At 56.5% G+C, this 19905-nt stretch overlaps 1 protein-coding gene across 1 annotated transcript in view; it reads right to left on the bottom strand.

Moving 5' to 3' along the window:
• LOC132809048 (protein SET-like) overlaps window positions 1-19905 on the bottom strand; it is a 39414-nt gene that overhangs the window by 1735 nt on the left and 17774 nt on the right. Inside the window, exons 2-7 of the mRNA XM_060822423.1 lie at window positions 13342-13419; window positions 11757-11868; window positions 6528-6688; window positions 2691-2776; window positions 2161-2276; window positions 1-1674 (exon numbers count right to left, since the gene is read on the bottom strand). The exon at window positions 1-1674 is cut by the window's left edge and continues 1735 nt beyond it. Of these exons, the coding sequence (XP_060678406.1) occupies window positions 1544-1674; window positions 2161-2276; window positions 2691-2776; window positions 6528-6688; window positions 11757-11868; window positions 13342-13419 (684 nt within the window). The 3' untranslated portion in view covers window positions 1-1543. The remainder of the gene's footprint in view (window positions 1675-2160; window positions 2277-2690; window positions 2777-6527; window positions 6689-11756; window positions 11869-13341; window positions 13420-19905) is intronic.

The following is a 19905-nucleotide window of genomic DNA, read 5'->3' as shown; positions in this document are numbered from 1 at the left end:
TACAGAGTAAAGCTCCCTCTACACTGTCCCCCACTCCCAGGGACAGGGGGTTAGATAAAGTTCCCTCTACACTGTCCCCTGCTCCCAGGGACAGGGGGTTAGATACAGGGTAAAGCTCCCTCTACACCGTCCCCCACTCTCAGGGACAGGGGGTTAGATACAGAGTAAAGCTCCCTCTACACTGTCCCCCACTCCCAGGGCCAGGGGGTTAGATACAGGGTAAAGCTCCCTGTACACTGTCCCCCACTCCCAGGGACAGGGGGTTAGATACAGAGTAAAGCTCCCTCTACACTGTCCCCCACTCCCAGGGTCAGGGGGTTAGATACAGGGCAAAGCTCCCTCTACACTGTCCCCCACTCCCAGGGACAGGGGGTTAGATACAGAGTAAATCTCCCTCTACACCGTCCCCACTCCCAGCGACAGGGGGTTAGATACAGAGTAAATCTCCCTCTACACCGTCCCCCACTCCCAGCGACAGGGGGTTAGATACAGAGTAAAGCTCCCTCTACACTGTCCCCTGCTCCCAGGGACAGGGGGTTAGATAAAGTTCCGTCCACACTGTCCCCCACTCCCAGGGACGGGGGGTTAGATACAGGGTAAAGCTTCCTCTACACAGGCCCCAACGTCCAGGGATAGGGGGCTAGATACAGAGTAAAGCTCCCTCTACACTGTTTCTCCTCCCCCCTATCAAACCCTCTGCATCTCCTTTGTACCCGTTTCCCATTTGCCTGTAGCAGTGACGACCCTCCCAAGAGCTGTTGCTGTCCTCGGGGTCCCGGATCGGGCCGGGGTGGGGGGGAGCTGGGGTGGGCGACAGGCAGGAAAACGCAGGCTCTAAGTTCTATCTACTGTCAATTTATATACATACGTACATACATTTTGTAGAAAAAAAAACGCTGCAATGAAAACACGCACAAAACCGCACACGTGCACCCACTCAGGACAGGAGCAACCCGTGGGCCAGTACCGGGCTGTGGAAATACAAGCGGGTTATAGCGACGGGTCAGCCAGGAGAGGAGGGTTCCAAACCCATCACCTTCCGGTCTACAGCTGACAACTTTCAGATTCTGAGTAAAAGGGCCAGCCTCCCCCTGCCCCCACCTCACTCTCCTCAACCCCAGCCTCCCTCCAAAGGACTCCCACCCAAGAGGAGGCTACCAACGAGCAATCTAGGTACCCACCACACCACCGGGGGGGGAAGCACGGCATTGTGGTGGTGGGACACAGGTCAAAACATCTCAGTGCCCCGTGGTGCTGCAGGGGGGGAGCAGTGATCCAGGGTGCAGGGGAGAAACTGAGCTGGGAGGAGACGTTAAAGAAATAAAAATAGGAGAGCGAGGGGGATTAGGCCAAGCACTGATTAGCCAAGGGGTTGCTCATCTGCTCCAGAAAGGTGGTGCAAACACATTCACTCCCTCGCTCAGTTTCACACACACTCATTCACTCTCACTCGCACACTGGCAAATGCACCCGTTTTATTAACAAACTTTGTTTCGGGGGGGTGGGGTGGGGGCTGGTGGGGTGTGGAAGGAGAGGAAACACTTTAACCGTCGCCCCCTTCCGTCGGTCCGCCATCCTCCTCCTCCTCCTCCTCTTCCACCTCGACTCCTTCCTCTTCAACTTCCTCCCCGTCATCAATCTCCTGCACGTCGTCGTCGCCCTCATCGTCCGACCCTGCGGGAGGGGGAGAGAGAGAGAGAGAGAGAGAGAGAGATCGACGGCGTGTTAGTGCCGGGCTCCTGTCTGGACCGACCCCGTCCTCCACCCACCAGCCCCCACCTCCCAAAATCCCAGTGAGAAACCCCAAACTGATGAGACCTCTCGGATCACAGCTCAGTTCAAGAAATGATGTGGAGATGCCGGAGTTGGACTGGGGGGGGTGGACAAAGTTAAAAATCCCACCACACCAGGTTATAGTCCAATTGGAAGCATCAGGTGCTTGTCTCCCTGAGAAGGAGAGTCGCTCCGAAAGCTAGTGTGCTTCCAATTAAACCTGTCGGACTATAACCTGGTGTGGTGGGATTTTTAACTCTGTTCGAGAAAGGCTGGAAGGGGCTCGATCATGAGCTGCTGACTGAGGATAGGGTGGTGGTGGGGGGAATGAAGCTTTGGTTTGGCTCCCCTCCCTCCCCCTGGCCCGGGCTGTCAGAGCCGACTAACCGTCATCCTCCTCCTCCTCGTCCTCGTCGACTATCTCCTGCACGTCGTCGTCGTCGTCCTCCTCGTCGTCGTCCTCGTCCACAATCACCACCGAGTCGTCCCCATTCTCTTCGTCACTGCGAGAGAGAAAAAAAGGAGGGGGTCAGAGGTCACAGACTGGGGGGGGGGGTCAGGGGTCAGAGAAAGGGGTGGGAGTGCCCAAACTGCAGAGCCTGGGGACGTTTTAAAATGAATTTATGATGTCCCACCCCTCACAACCCACAACCTGACCTCCACCCTCCGCAGCGAGTCCCACACTCTCCCCTCTCAAGAGGCTTCACCGAAACGTCTGCAGGTCATTCTGTTACCGTTTGCCCTGTAACGGGTGCTCCCCCACCTCGCTCTGCGCTCTCTCTCTCCCTCCCTCCTTCCGAGGGAAGGGACACTCCTGCCTGTCTCAGGGGAGCTCTGTACCAAGCTCCCTCCTGGTCGCAGTAGCTTGGGGCTTTTTTTTTTGAAAAAGAAAGGCAGCTCGAGGTTTCTCTGCTCACCTGTCGTCCAGCCCATTTTCCCCACTCTCGCTCTCAGCGATCAGGAAGTACTGCAGCGGGTTTGGCCACATGTCGTCCTTTAGAACCTGAGGGGGAACAGAAATGGGACAGAGTAGATCGGCCAGTGAGGACCCAAACGCTGCTTCAGATGTTACAAGACTCAACCCTCTCGGAGAACGTCCTACCGCTGTCACTGCCCTCGGGGTGAGAGCATTTTTCCGCCACACCCCTTCCTTTAAGTCTATGCCCCATGTTACTAGCCCACCCTGTCTATTCCACCGGCAACGTCAGACGCTCTGCCCACCTTTGCTGCCACCTACTGGGCACTGGAGGCACAACGGGGGAAGCTGCTTCTGGAGTCGAGAGGGTCGGCATTTCGGGAGGGATTGAGGAGACTGGGACTTCCCTCACTGGAACGGGGAAGAACGATGGGGGAACCTTAGGGAAACATATAAAGGGGAATAGCTAAGGGAGAAGCAGAGGGGGTTGTTTCCACTGGAGGGTGAAACGAGAACAAGGGGGCACAACCTCAAAATAAAGGGGAGCCAATCAGGAACGTCTGCATCCAAAAGGGATGTGAATGTGAGGAATTCCCTGCCCAGTGAAGCAGTTGCGGCTACCCCGTGGAAGATTTTTAAGGCACAAATAGATAGAATTTTGAATGGTAAGAGAATTCTAAGGGTTGTGGTGAGCGGGCGGGTAAGTGGGGCTGGGTCCATGAGACAATCAGCCATGAGCTTATTGAATGGGGGTGGGGGAACAGACTCATGGGGCAGGATGGGCTAGGCCTGCTCCCCATTCTGATCGTTCAACAGCAGCCTCTTGATTGGTCAGAACCTCCTGGCACAGGGAGCATCCCAGCAAACCAAATATTGAACAATTCTTCCGCCGCCTTCGCCTCCGTGCCTACTTTCACAACCAAGACTCCCGCCCACCCTCTGACGACCCCTTCTCCCGCCTCCAACACACCCCATCCACCTGGACACCCCGTGCAGGCCTCCTACCCGCCCTCGACCTCTTTATAGCCAACTGCCGCCGTGACATCAACCGACTCAACCTGTCCACCCCTCTCACCCACTCCAACCTCTCACCCTCAGAACGTGCAGCCCTCCACTCCCTCCGCTCCAATCCCAACCTCACCATCAAACCCGCAGACAAGGGAGGCGCGGTGGTAGTGTGGCCATTTCCGCCACCTCCAAACGGACCCCACCACCAAGGATATACTGACCTGTACACCGCTGAAGCCAAACGCCAGCTCGCGGACGCCTCTTCTTATCGCCCCCTTGACCACGACCCCACCTCCCACCACCAAACCATCATCTCACAGACCATCCAGGACCTCATCACCTCAGGGGATCTCCCATCCACCGCCTCCAACCTCATAGTCCCACAACCCCGCACCGCCCGTTTCTACCTCCTGCCCAAAATCCACAAACCTGCCTGCCCCGGCCGACCCATTGTCTCAGCCTGCTCCTGCCCCACCGAACTCATCTCCCAATACCTCGACACGGTCCTGTCCCCTTTAGTCCAAGAACTCCCCACCTACGTTCGGGACACCACCCACGCCCTCCACCTCCTCCAGGATTTTCGCTTCCCCGGTCCCCAACGCCTTATTTTCACTATGGACATCCAGTCCCTGTACACCTCCATCCCCCATCACGAAGGACTCAAAGCCCTCCGCTTCTTCCTTTCCCGCCGCACTAACCAGTACCCTTCCACTGACACCCTCCTTCGACTGACTGAACTGGTCCTCACCCTGAATAACTTCTCTTTTCAATCCTCCCACTTCCTCCAAACTAAAGGAGTTGCCATGGGCACCCGCATGGGCCCCAGCTATGCCTGCCTCTTTGTAGGATATGTGGAACAGTCCATCTTCCGCAACTACACTGGCACCACCCCCCACCTTTTCCTCCGCTACATCGATGACTGTATCGGCGCTGCCTCGTGCTCCCACGAGGAGGTTGAACAGTTCATCAACTTTACTAACACCTTCCATCCCGACCTGAAATTCACCTGGACTGTCTCAGACTCCTCCCTCCCCTTCCTAGACCTTTCCATTTCTATCTCGGGCGACCGACTCAACACAGACATCTATTATAAACCGACTGACTCCCACAGCTACCTGGACTACACCTCCTCCCACCCTGCCCCCTGTAAAAACGCCATCCCATATTCCCAATTCCTTCGTCTCCGCCGCATCTGCTCCCAGGAGGACCAATTCCAACACCGCACAACCCAGATGGCCTCCTTCTTCAAGGACCGCAGATTCCCCCCAGACGTGATCGACGATGCCCTCCACCGCATCTCCTCCACTTCCCGCTCCTCCGCCCTTGAGCCCCGCTCCTCCAACCGCCACCAAGACAGAACCCCACTGGTTCTCACCTACCACCCCACCAACCTGCGCATACAACGTATTATCCGCCGCCATTTCCGCCACCTCCAAACGGACCCCACCACCAAGGATATATTTCCCTCCCCTCCCCTATCAGCGTTCCGCAAGGACCACTCCCTTCGTGACTCCCTTGTCAGATCCACACCCCCCACCAACCCAACCTCCACCCCCGGCACCTTCCCCTGCAACCGCAGGAAATGTAAAACTTGCGCCCACACCTCCACACTCACTTCCCTCCAAGGCCCCAAGGGATCCTTCCATATCCGCCACAAGTTCACCTGTACCTCCACACACATCATCTATTGCATCCGCTGCACCCGATGTGGCCTCCTCTATATTGGTGAGACAGGCCGCTTACTTGCGGAACGCTTCAGAGAACACCTCTGGGCCGCCCGAACCAACCAACCCAATCACCCCGTGGCTCAACACTTTAACTCCCCCTCCCACTCCACCGAGGACATGCAGGTCCTTGGACTCCTCCACCGGCAGAACACAACTACACGACGGCTGGAGGAGGAGCGCCTCATCTTCCGCCTGGGAACCCTCCAACCACAAGGTATGAATTCAGATTTCTCCAGCTTCCTCATTTCCCCTCCCCCCACCTTGTCTCAGTCGGTTCCCTCAACTCAGCACCGCCCTCCTAACCTGCAATCCTCTTCCTGACCTCTCCGCCCCCACCCCACTCCGGCCTATCACCCTCACCTTGACCTCCTTCCACCTATCCCACCTCCATCGCCCCTCCCCCTAGTCCCTCCTCCCTACCTTTTATCTCAGCCGGCTTGGCTCTCTCTCTCTTATTCCTGATGAAGGGCTTATGCTCGAAACGTCGAATTCTCTATTCCTGAGATGCTGCCTAACCTGCTGTGCTTTGACCAGCAACACATTTGCAGCATCCCAGCAAACCCCCTGGACACCCGGACTAACGCAATCACATCACCCCTAACATGGCGCGGGGAGGGGGATGGAGGGACACGGGGGGAGGGGGCGAGGGGGACGGAGGCGAGGGGGATGGAGGGACACGGGGCGAGGGGGACGGAGGGACACGGGGCGAGGGGGACGGAGAGACGCGGGGGGGGGGGGAGGGGAATGGAGAGACGCTGGGGGGAGGGGGACAGAGAGACACGGGAGCGGTGTGGACGCAGTGAGCAAACACAGCTGAATGTGCGAATGAGCACATTGTGGGGCAGAATATGACCGTGGGTATCCATACAACAGCAGGATCATCGATGTTCCTGGGCTTGGAGGTGAACGTTTGCACATTGGCCTCGCCACTCCGTACCTCCCCTCACGACAGTGGGAAACCAGACAGAAATAGCACACCTTCCCGAGTTCCCCCAACTCCCATGCTGCTGCCGAATCTCAGCAGGTGCTCACCCACAGTTACTGAGCACTGGCTCCGGGAAGAGAGATACACACACACACACACACCCCCAGGAAGCCCATACCTCAGCAATCTCATCGGTGGTGGGGTTCCGGTGCTCGGTGAACCAGGCGAAGAAGCTGCGATGGCCTCGCTTGCGGCCTTTCTCATCGAGGCCTTTGCTCAGCGCCGTCAGGTCCATCCCCTTCTTCCATTTGATGGGGGTGGACTGGGACACAGGCTTCCCTGCAATGGACAGCACAGAGACACAGCACGGTCAGAGACAGGGTAAAGCTCCATCTACACTGTCCTCCCCATCAAACACTCCCAGCGACAGGGCCAGCACGGGGTCAGAGACAGGGTAAGGCTCCCTCTACACTGTCCCCCACCAAATACTCCCAGAGACAGGGACAGCATGGGGTTAGAGACAGGGTAGAGGTCCCTCTACACTGTCACCCCCCCCCCCCCCAAACACTCCCAGGGACAGGGCCAGCACGGGGTTAGATACAGAGTAAAGCTCCCTCTACACTGTCCCCCCCCCCCATCAAACACTCCCAGGGACAGGGACAGTACGGGGTTAGAGACAGGGTAGAACTCCCTCTACACCGTCCCCCCACCATCAAACACTCCCAGGGACAGGGACAGTACGGGGTTAGAGACAGGGTAGAACTCCCTCTACACCGTCCCCCCACCATCAAACACTCCCAGGGACAGGGACAGTACGGGGTTAGAGACAGGGTAGAGCTCCCTCTACACTGTCCCCCACCAAATACTCCCAGAGACAGGGGGGTTAGATACACAGGGTAAAGCTCCCTCTACACTGTCCCCCCAAACACTCCCAGGGACAGGGACAGCACGGGGTTAGAAACAGGGTAGAGGTCCCTCTATACTGTCCCCCATCAAACACTCCCAGGGACAGGGACAGCATGGGGTTAGATAGAGAGTAAAGCTCCCTCTACACTGACGCCATCAAACACCCCCAGGGACAGGGACAGCACAGGGTTAGATACAGAGTAAAGCTCCCTCTACACTGTCACCCCCCTCCCCCCCCCCAAACACTCCCAGGGACAGGGCCAGCACGGGTTAGATACAGAGTAAAGCTCCCTCTACACTGTCCCCCCCCCCATCAAACACTCCCAGGGACAGGGACAGTACGGGGTTAGAGACAGGGTAGAGCTCCCTCTACACTGTCCCCCCACCAAACACTCCCAGGGAGAGGGACAGGGACAGTACGGGATTAGAGACAGGGTAGAGCTCCCTCTACACTGTCCCCCCACCATCAAACACTCCCAGGGACAGGGACAGTACGGGGTTAGAGACAGGGTAAAGCTCCCTCTACACTGTCCCCCATCAAACACTCCCAGCGACAGGGCCAGCACGGGGTCAGAGACAGGGTAAGGCTCCCTCTACACTGTCCCCCACCAAATACTCCCAGAGACAGGGACAGCATGGGGTTAGAGACAGGTTAGAGGTCCCTCTACACTGTCACCCCCCCCCCCCCCCCCAAACACTCCCAGGGACAGGGCCAGCACGGGGTTAGATACAGAGTAAAGCTCCCTCTACACTGTCCCCCCCCCCATCAAACACTCCCAGGGACAGGGACAGTACGGGGTTAGAGACAGGGTAGAACTCCCTCTACACCGTCCCCCCACCATCAAACACTCCCAGGGACAGGGACAGTACGGGGTTAGAGACAGGGTAGAGCTCCCTCTACACTGTCCCCCACCATCAAACACTCCCAGGGACAGGGACAGTACGGGGTTAGAGACAGGGTAGAGCTCCCTCTACACTGTCCCCCCACCATCAAACACTCCCAGGGAGAGGGACAGGGACAGTACGGGATTAGAGACAGGGTAGAACTCCCTCTACACTGTCCCCCCACCATCAAACACTCCCAGGGACAGGGACAGTACGGGGTTAGAGACAGGGTAGAGCTCCCTCTACACTGTCCCCCCACCATCAAACACTCCCAGGGACAGGGACAGTACGGGGTTAGAGACAGGGTAAAGCTCCCTCTACACTGTCCCCCATCAAACACTCCCAGCGACAGGGCCAGCATGGGGTCAGAGACAGGGTAAGGCTCCCTCTACACTGTCCCCCACCAAATACTCCCAGAGACAGGGACAGCATGGGGTTAGAGACAGGTTAGAGGTCCCTCTACACTGTCACCCCCCCCCCCCCCAAACACTCCCAGGGACAGGGCCAGCACGGGGTTAGATACAGAGTAAAGCTCCCTCTACACTGTCCCCCCCCCCATCAAACACTCCCAGGGACAGGGACAGTACGGGGTTAGAGACAGGGTAGAACTCCCTCTACACCGTTCCCCCACCATCAAACACTCCCAGGGACAGGGACAGTACGGGGTTAGAGACAGGGTAGAGCTCCCTCTACACTGTCCCCCCACCATCAAACACTCCCAGGGACAGGGACAGTACGGGGTTAGAGACAGGGTAGAGCTCCCTCTACACTGTCCCCCCACCATCAAACACTCCCAGGGAGAGGGACAGGGACAGTACGGGATTAGAGACAGGGTAGAACTCCCTCTACACTGTCCCCCCACCATCAAACACTCCCAGGGACAGGGACAGTACGGGGTTAGAGACAGGGTAGAGCTCCCTCTACACTGTCCCCCCACCATCAAACACTCCCAGGGACAGGGACAGTACGGGGTTAGAGACAGGGTAAAGCTCCCTCTACACTGTCCCCCATCAAACACTCCCAGCGACAGGGCCAGCATGGGGTCAGAGACAGGGTAAGGCTCCCTCTACACTGTCCCCCACCAAATACTCCCAGAGACAGGGACAGCATGGGGTTAGAGACAGGTTAGAGGTCCCTCTACACTGTCACCCCCCCCCCCCCCCAAACACTCCCAGGGACAGGGCCAGCACGGGGTTAGATACAGAGTAAAGCTCCCTCTACACTGTCCCCCCCCCCCATCAAACACTCCCAGGGACAGGGACAGTACGGGGTTAGAGACAGGGTAGAACTCCCTCTACACCGTCCCCCCACCATCAAACACTCCCAGGGACAGGGACAGTACGGGGTTAGAGACAGGGTAGAGCTCCCTCTACACTGTCCCCCCACCATCAAACACTCCCAGGGACAGGGACAGTACGGGGTTAGAGACAGGGTAAAGCTCCCTCTACACTGTCCCCCACCAAATACTCCCAGAGACAGGGGGGTTAGATACACAGGGTAAAGCTCCCTCTACACTGTCCCCCCAAACACTCCCAGGGACAGGGACAGCACGGGGTTAGAGACAGGGTAGAGGTCCCTCTATACTGTCCCCCATCAAACACTCCCAGGGACAGGGACAGCATGGGGTTAGATAGAGAGTAAAGCTCCCTCTACACTGTCCCCCATCAAACACCCCCAGGGACAGGGACAGCACGGGGTTAGATACAGAGTAAAGCTCCCTCTACACTGTCCCCCCCCATCAAACACTCCCAGGGACAGGGACAGTACGGGGTTAGAGACAGGGTAGAGCTCCCTCTACACTGTCCCCCCACCATCAAACACTCCCAGGGAGAGGGACAGGGACAGTACGGGATTAGAGACAGGGTAGAACTTCCTCTACACTGTCCCCCCACCATCAAACACTCCCAGGGACAGGGACAGTACGGGGTTAGAGACAGGGTAGAGCTCCCTCTACACTGTCCCCCCACCATCAAACACTCCCAGGGACAGGGACAGTACGGGGTTAGAGACAGGGTAAAGCTCCCTCTACACTGTCCCCCATCAAACACTCCCAGGGACAGGGCCAGCACGGGGTTAGATACAGGGTAAAGCTCCCTCTACACTGTCCCCCCAAACACTCCCAGGGACAGAACCAACAAGGGGTTAGAGACAGGGTAAAGCTCCATCTACACTGTCCCCCCCATCTCACACCCCCAGGGACAGGGGGTTATAGAGTAAAGCTCCCGCTACACTGTCCCCCCAAACACTCCCAGGACAGGGACAGCATGGGGTTAGAGACAGGGTAAAGCTCCCTCTACACTGTCCCCCCCATCAAACTCCCAGGAACAGGGCCAGCATGGGGTTAGAGACAGGGTAAAGCTCCCTCTACGCTGTACCCCCTCAAACACTCCCAGGACAGGGACAACACTTACTCCTGTGAATTGGAACGACATACACACACACCATAACAGAGCATCGATTTGGAGCACCATTTTCATTGGTAACCCTACAATTACCTCCATTCATATTCCTTTTCCAAAATTTCCAGCTACTCTCTCCCACTTTACCTTCAGTCCCCTCCTCCAGCCCCCTACACCCCCTCCCTATCCCCGTCCCCTCCTCCAGCCCCCTACACCCCCTCCCTGTCTCCGTCCCCTCCTCCAGCCCCTACACCCCCTCCCTATCTCCGTCCCTCCTCCAGCCCCTACACCCCCTCCCTATCTCCGTCCCCTCCACCAGCCCCTACACCCCCTCCCTATCCCCATCCCCTCCTCCAGCCCCCTACACCCCCTCCCTATCTCCGTCCCCTCCTCCAGCCCCTACACCCCCTCCCTATCTCCGTCCCCTCCTCCAGCCCCCTACGCCCCCTCACTGTCTGTCCCCTCCTCCAGCCTCTACACCCCTCCCTATCTGTGCCCTCCTCCAGCCCCCTATGCCCCCCTCCCTGTCTCTGTGCCCTCCTCCAGCCCCCTACACCCTCTCCCTATCTGTGCCCTCCTCCAGCCCCCTATGCCCCCTCCCTGTCTCAGTGCTCTCCTCCAGCCCCCTACGTCCCTTCCCTGTCTCTGTGCCCTCCTCTAGCCCCCTCCCTGTCTCAGTGCTCTCCTTCAGCCCCCACCCCCTCTCCCTGTCTCTGTGCCCTCCTTCAGCCCCCTACCCCCTCTCCCTGTCTCTGTGCCCTTCTCCAGCCCCCTACCCCCTGTCCCTGTCTCTGTGCCCTCCTCCAGCCCCCTACCCCCTCTCCCTGTCTCTGTGCCCTCCTTCAGCCCCCTACCCCCTCTCCCTGTCTGTGCCCTCCTCCAGCCCCCTACCCCCTCTCCCTGTCTCTGTCTCCTCCTCCAGCCCCCTACCCCCCCTCCCTGTCTCTGTGCCCTCCTTCAGCCCCCTACCCCCTCTTCCTGTCTCTGTCTCCTCCTCCAGCCCCCTACACCCTCTCCCTATCTCTGTCACCTCCTCCAGCCCGCCCCTACCTCGGTTGTTACTTCCTGCCTCCCTCTAAGATCTTAGCACTCTCCTGACCCCGTGTCAGCTCTGGGGCTCCCTCCCTGACAAACATGAGGTATGGACAGAGCCTGCAACCCGTCCCCCACCCCCCTGACAAAGCCTGCACTCCCTCCCCAACCCCTCCCAAGCTCACCTCCGGTTCCCAGGTGAAATTCTTTGATGATGAGGCTGTTCTCAAAGTAAGGGTTTTCTCCGAAATGGAACTTAATTCTGTAGCCCGACTTGATGTCTTCAAATTCTTCGACCTGGGGGTGGGGTTTAAAAGACAGCTACGCGGTAACAAACTGGCACCGGGGGGGGGGGGGGGGGGGGGGGCACGGGAAATTGGGATGGGTGGGTGGGGCTGACTGGCGGAGGACACTTGGGAGGGCTGGCACTATGGGACTGACTGGGCAGGGGTGGGAGCTACCCAGGACTGTCTCGATGGATCTCGTTTCATTGGCACGGAGCCAACTGGTGAAGGAGAAAGGGGTCTTTGCCTCCAGCTCTCTGAAGGTGCGGCCTGATTTGTTCAGGGAAGGTCAGGAAGGCTTTTGGAACAGGGAACGCAAAACAGCATTTTGCACGACCCGTGAGATTTGAGCAAACATCCTGTTTTGGTGGGGGGGGGGGGGGGGGGGGCGGATAATTAGAAAGGATTTCCTGACTTGAACTGGAGAGAGTAAGTTCGTTGTACTAGATTCCCTACAGTGTGGAAACAGACCCTTCGGCCCAACAAGTCCACACTGACCCTCCGAAGAGTAACCCACCCAGACCCATTTCCCTCTGACTAACGCACCTAACACTACGGGCAATTTAGCATGGCCAATTCACCTGACCTGCACATGGGAGGAAAGCAGAGCACCCGGAGGAAACCCACGCAGACACGGGGGAGGGGTGGGGGGGGATAGAATGTGCAAACTCCATGCAGACAGTCGCCCGAGGCTGGAATCGAACCTGGGAGCCGAGTGCTGTGAAGCAGCAGCGCTAACCACCGAGTCACTGACATGGTGAGCTGCGGAGAGATCCCGCAATGCTCAGAAGTCCGTGGGAAGAGATCTCCGGAATAAGAAGCCGTGCGGCGGTCAGTGAGAGAAAGCCATTCCCCGAAGATACGAGTTCTGGGAACGCATGTTAAGCCATAAGTGAGCTATTGCTGAGATAAAAGATTGAATCTTTCCGTCTGACGTTATGAAATAGTCACAAGCTTTTTTGTTTAAATTAAGTGATAACTTTTATGCTCAATTTGCTGAAAATACTTGTGAACAAATTCAGAATACACTACAATAAACAATTTCCACGCTGTAAGGAATCTAATCTAAAAACATAAAAGGGATGGTTTACCTGTCCAATTCTCATTCTGGGATTGAACCAGTTCAGAACCTGCTGGGTTACACAACACATCAAAACAGTAGGACTGTTTGATGGGGACAATGTACACAGAACTTTACTTTCAGCCTAAACTGTTGAGGCAGCTTTAATCTACATCTGACCGGATGCCATTCCTGTCCTGGGAGTGTCTGATGGTTGGGGGGAAATGGTTCGAGGGAGCATTCACTGCGTCCTGTGTTAGATCTTGGGTGCCCCCAACAGCTGCGGGCAGAGACTGGCGGGGGGCGGAAGCTGTCAAATACTGCAGAGAAAGAGACTAGAAACCGAGGGAGTGACAGAAGACAGACTTGTGGGAAGTAACTGTTGAGCCACAGTCAGGACAGGGCACAGTGTACCCCCATTCTTACCTCCAGCCTCATCATGTAGTTGAAAACCTCCTCGTCGTTCTCATCAATGAGAGCTGAGAGCTGCGGATGGTTGAGGAACTGGCAGAGGGAGAGTTAAGGAAGGAGGTCCACACTGCAAGCTACTTTGTCGTCAACACCAAGCAGACACAGGCAATGCCACAATCCATTCGGAAAGAACCCCCCAAAACAATCACGCTGGACTGCCGGGAGGGCACAACTATGCTGCAATGCAAGAACTGCAACATGGGGAGGGCACAACTGCGATGCAATGCAAGAACTGCAACATGGGGAGGGCACAACTGCGCTGCAATGCAAGAACTGCAACATGGGGAGGGCACAACTGCGCTGCAATGCAAGAACTGCAACGTGGGGAGGGCACAACTACGCTGCAATGCAAGAACTGCAACGTGGGGAGGTCGCAGCTGCGCTGCAATGCAAGAACTGCAACGTGGGGAGGGCACAACTATGTGGCAATGCAACAACGGCAACATGGGGAGGGCACAACTACGCTGCAGTGCAAGAACTGCAACGCGGGGAGGGCGCAACTACGTTGCAATGCAAGAACTGCAACGCGGGGAGGGCGCAACTACGCTGCAATGCAAGAACTGCACCTCCGGGAGGGCACAACTATGCTGCAATGCAAGAACTGCAACGCGGGGAGGGCACAACTACGCTGCAATGCAAGAACTGCAATGCAGGGAGGGCACAACTACGCTGTAATGCAAGAATGACAACATGGGGAGAGCACAACTACGCTGTAATGCAAGAACGACAACATGGGGAGAGCACAACTACGCTGCAATGCAAGAACTGCAACGCGAGGAGGGTGCAACTACACTGCAATGCAAGAACTGCAATGCGGGGAGGGCGCAACGACGCTGCAAAGCAAGAACGACAACATGGGGAGAGCACAACTACGCTGCAATGCAAGAACTGCAATGCAGGGAGAGCACAACTACACTGCAATGCAAGAATGGCAACGCGGGGAGGGCGCAACCACGCTGCAATGCAAGAACTGCAACATGGGGAGGGCACAACTGCGCTGCAATGCAAGAAATGCAACACGGGCAGGGCACAACTATGCTGCAATGCAAGAACTACAACGTGGGGGGGCACAACTGCGCTGCAATGCAAGAACTGCAACGTGGGGAGGGCGCAACCATGCTGCAATGCAAGAACTGCAACGTGGGGAGGGCACAACTACGATGCAATGCAAGAACTGCAACATGGGGAGGGCACAACTAAGCTGGAATGCAAGAACGGCAACGCAGGGAGGGCACAACTACGTTGCAATGCAAGAACTGCAACGTGGGGAGGGCGCAACCATGCTGCAATGCAAGAACTGCAACACGGGCAGGGCACAACTACGCTGCAATGCAAAAACTGCAACGTGGGGACAGCACAACTACGCTGCAACGCAAGAACTGCAACATGTGGATGGCACAACTACACTGCAATGCAAGAACTGCAACATGGGGAGGGCACAACTACGCTGCAATGCAAGAACTGCAATGCAGGGAGAGCACAACTACACTGCAATGCAAGAATGGCAACGCGGGGAGGGCGCAACCACGCTGCAATGCAAGAACTGCAACATGGGGAGGGCACAACTGCGCTGCAATGCAAGAACTGCAACACGGGCAGGGCACAACTATGCTGCAATGCAAGAACTACAACGTGGGGGGGCACAACTGCGCTGCAATGCAAGAACTGCAACGTGGGGAGGGCGCAACCATGCTGCAATGCAAGAACTGCAACACGGGCAGGGCACAACTACGCTGCAATGCAAGATCTGCAACGTGGGGAGGGTGCAACTGCGTTGCAATGCAAGAACGTCAACATGGGGAGAGCACAACTGCGCTACAATGCAAGAACTGCAACGTGGGGAGGGCACAACTACGATGCAATGCAAGAACTGCAACATGTGGATGGCACAACTACACTGCAATGCAAGAACTGCAACATGGGGAGGGCACAACTACGCTGCAATGCAAGAACTGCAACGCGGGGAGAGCACAACTACGCTGCAATGCAAGAACATCAACATGGGGAGAGCACAACTACGCTGCAATGCAAAAACTGCAACGTGGGGACAGCACAACTACGATGCAATGCAAGAACTGCAACATGGGGAGGGCACAACTACGCTGCAATGCAAGAACTGCAACATGGGGAGGGCACAACCACGCTGCAATGCAAGAACTGCAATGCGGGGAGGGCACAACCGCGCTGCAATGCAAGAACTGCAACATGGGCGGGCACAACTGCGCTGCAATGCAAGAACTGCAACATGGGGAGGGCACAACTACGCTGCAATGCAACAACAGCAACATTAGGAGGGTACAACTACGCTGCAATACAAGAACTGCAACGCAGGGAGGGCGCAACTGCACTGCAATGCAAGAACTACAATGCGGGGAGGGAGCAACTGCGCTGCAATGCACAAACTGCAACATGGGGAGAGCACAACCACGCTGCAATGCAACAACTGCAACATGGGGAGAGCACAACTACACTGCAATGCAACAACTGCAATGTGGGGAGGGCACAACTACGCTGCAATGCAAGAACTGCAACGCAGGGAGGGCACAATTTTGCAGCAATGCAAGAACTGCAACGCGGGGAGGGCGCAACTACGCTGCAATGCAAGAACGGCAACATGTGGATGGCACAACTACGCTGGAATGCAAGAACGGCAACGTGGGGAGGGCGCAACTATGTTGCAATGCAAGAAGTTCAATGCGGGGAGGGCACAACTACGCTGCAATGCAAGAACTGCAACGCAGGGAGGGCACAACAGCGCTGCAATGCAAGAACTGCAACATGGGGAGGGCACAACTGCGCTGCAATGCAAGAACTGCAACGTGGGGAGGGCACAACTATGTTGCAATGCAAGAAGTTCAATGCGGGGAGGGCACAACTACGCTGCAATGCAAGAACTGCAACGCAGGGAGGGCACAACAGCGCTGCAGTGCAAGAACTGCAATGCATGAGGGCACAACTACGCTGCAGTGCAAGAACTGCAACATGGGGAGGGCACAACAGCGCTACAATGCAAGAACTGCAACATGGGGAGGGCACAACTATTCTGCAATGCAAGAACGGCAACACAGGGAGGGCACAACTACGCTGCAATGCAAGAACTGCAACGCGGGGAGGGCACAACTACACTGCAATGCAAGAACTGCAAAGCGGGGAGGGCGCAACTACGCTGCAATGCAAGAACTGCAACATGGGGAGGGCACAACTGCGCTGCAATGCAAGAACTGCAATGTGGGGAGGGCACAACTACGCTGCAATGCAAGAACTGCAAGGCGGGGAGGGCGCAACTGCGTTGCAATGCAAGAACTGCAACGCGGGGAGAGCACAACCACGCTGCAATGCAACAACTGCAACATGGGGAGAGCACAACTACACTGCAATGCAAGAACTGCAACATGGGGAGGGCACAACTGCGCTGCAATGCAAGAACTGCAACGTGGGGAGGGCACAACTACGCTGCAATGCAAGAACTGCAATGCGGGGAGGGCACAACTGCGCTGCAGTGCAAGAACTGCAATGCAGGGAGGGCACAACTACGTTGCAGTGCAAGAACTGCAACATGGGGAGGGCACAACAGCGCTGCAATGCAAGAACTGCAACTTCGGGAGGGCACAACTATGCTGCAATGCAAGAACTGCAACTTTGGGAGGGCACAACTATGCTGCAATGCAAGAACTGCAACGCGGGGAGGGCACAACTACACTGCAATGCAAGAACATCAACATGGGGAGAGCACAACTACACTGCAAAGCAAGAACTGCAACGCGGGGAGAGCACAACCACGCTGCAATGCAACAACTGCAACATGGGGAGAGCACAACTACACTGCAATGCAAGAACTGCAACATGGGGAGGGCACAACTACGCTGCAATGCAAGAACTGCAATGCGGGGAGGGCACAACTGCGCTGCAGTGCAAGAACTGCAATGCAGGGAGGGCACAACTACGTTGCAGTGCAAAAACTGCAACATGGGGAGGGCACAACAGCGCTGCAATGCAAGAACTGCAACTTCGGGAGGGCACAACTATGCTGCAATGCAAGAACTGCAACTTCGGGAGGGCACAACTATGCTGCAATGCAAGAACTGCAACGCGGGGAGGGCACAACTACACTGCAATGCAAGAACATCAACATGGGGAGAGCACAACTACACTGCAAAGCAAGAACTGCAACATGGGGAGGGCATAACGACGCTGCAATGCAAGAACTGCAATGCGGGGAGGGCACAACAACACTGCAATGCAAGAACTGCAATGTGGGGAGGGCACAACTACGCTGCAATGCAAGAACTGCAACGCGGGGAGGGCACAATTTTGCTGCAATGCAAGAACTGCAACGCGGGGAGGGCGCAACTGCGTTGCAATGCAAGAACTGCAACGCGGGGAGAGCACAACCACGCTGCAATGCAACAACTGCAACATGGGGAGAGCACAACTACACTGCAATGCAAGAACTGCAACATGGGGAGGGCACAACTGCGCTGCAATGCAAGAACTGCAACGTGGGGAGGGCACAACTGCGCTGCAGTGCAAGAACTGCAATGCAGGGAGGGCACAACTATGTTGCAGTGCAAGACCTGCAACATGGGGAGGGCACAACAGCGCTGCAATGCAAGACCTGCAACATGGGGAGGGCACAACTATGCTGCAATGCAAGAACTGCAACATGGGGAGGGCACAACTGCGCTGCAATGCAAGAACGGCAACGCGGGGAGGGCGCAACTGCGTTGCAATGCAAGAACTGCAACGCAGGGAGAGCACAAACACGCTGCAATGCAACAACTGCAACATGGGGAGAGCACAACTACACTGCAATGCAAGAACTGCAACATGGGGAGGGCACAACTGCGCTGCAATGCAAGAACTGCAACGTGGGGAGGGCACAACTACGCTGCAATGCAAGAACTGCAATGCAGGGAGGGCACAACTACGTTGCAGTGCAAGAACTGCAACATGGGGAGGGCACAACTACGCTGCAATGCAAGAACTGCAACATGGGGAGGGCACAACTACACTGCAATGCAAGAACTGCAACATGGGGAGGGCACAACAGCGCTGCAATGCAAGAACTGCAACGCGGGGAGGGCACAACTACGCTGCAATGCAAGAACTGCAACGCGGGGAGGGCACAATTTTGCTGCAATGCAAGAACTGCAACGCGGGGAGGGCACAACTACGCTGCAATGCAAGAACTGCAACATGGGGAGGGCACAACCATGCTGCAATGCAAGAACTGCAACGCAGGGAGGGCACAACTACACTGCAATGCATAAACTGCAACATGGGGAGAGCACAACTACGCTGCAATGCAAGAACTGCAATGTGGGGAGGGCACAACTGCGCTGCAATGCAAGAACTGCAATGTGGGGAGGGCACAACTACGCTGCAATGCAAGAACTGCAACGCGGGGAGGGCACAATTTTGCTGCAATGCAAGAACTGCAACGCGGGGAGGGCGCAACTACGCTGCAATGCAAGAACGGCAACATGTGGATGGCACAACCACGCTGGATTGCAAGAACGGCAACGTGGGGAGGGCACAACTGCACTGCAATGCAAGAACTGCAACATGGGGAGGGCACAACTATGTTGCAATGCAAGAAGCTCAATGCGGGGAGGGCACAACTACGCTGCAATGCAACAACTGCAACGCAGGGAGGGCACAACTACGCTGCAATGCAACAACTGCAACGAGGGGAGGGCACAACTAGGTTGCAATGCAAGAACTGCAATGTGGGGAGGGCACAACCATGCTGCAATGCAAGAACCGCAACGTGGGGAGGGCACAACCATGCTGCAATGCAAGAACTGCAACGCAGGGAGGGCACAACTACACTGCAATGCAAGAACTGCAACATGGGGAGTGCGCAACTAGGCTGCAACGCAAGAACGGCAACACGGGCAGGGCACAACTACGCTGCAATGCAAGAACCGCAACGCAGGGAGGGCACAACCACGCTGCAATGCAAGAACTGCAACATGGGGAGGGTACAACTATGCTGCAATGCAAGAACTGCAATGTTGGAAGGGCAAAACTATGCTGCAATGCAAGAACTGCAATGTTGGGAGGGTACAACTACGCTGCAATACAAGAACTGCAAAGTGGGGAGGGCGTAACTACGCTGCAATGCAAGAACTGCAACATGTGGATGGCACAACTACACTGCAATGCAAGAACTGCAACGTGGGGAGGGCACAACTACGCTGCAATGCAAGAACTGCAACGAGGGGAGGGCGCAACTACGCTGCAATGCAAGAATGTCAACATGGGGAGAGCAAAACTACACTGCAATGAAAGAACTGCAACGTGGGGAGAGCACAACTACGATGCAATGCAAGAACTGCAACATGGGGAGGGCACAACTACGCTGCAATGCAAGAACTGCAACGCAGGGAGGGCACAACCACGCTGCAATGCAAGAACTGCAACATGGGGAGGGCACAACTGCGCTGCAACGCAAGAACGGCAACACGGGCAGGGCACAACTACGCTGCAATGCAAGAACCGCAACGCAGGGAGGGC

Source organism: Hemiscyllium ocellatum, unplaced genomic scaffold, assembly GCF_020745735.1.
Source record: "Hemiscyllium ocellatum isolate sHemOce1 unplaced genomic scaffold, sHemOce1.pat.X.cur. R, whole genome shotgun sequence".
Lineage (NCBI taxonomy): Eukaryota > Metazoa > Chordata > Chondrichthyes > Orectolobiformes > Hemiscylliidae > Hemiscyllium > Hemiscyllium ocellatum.
The sequence above is the reverse complement of the archived record's forward strand: the minus strand, read 5'-3'. Positions and strand labels throughout refer to the sequence as shown.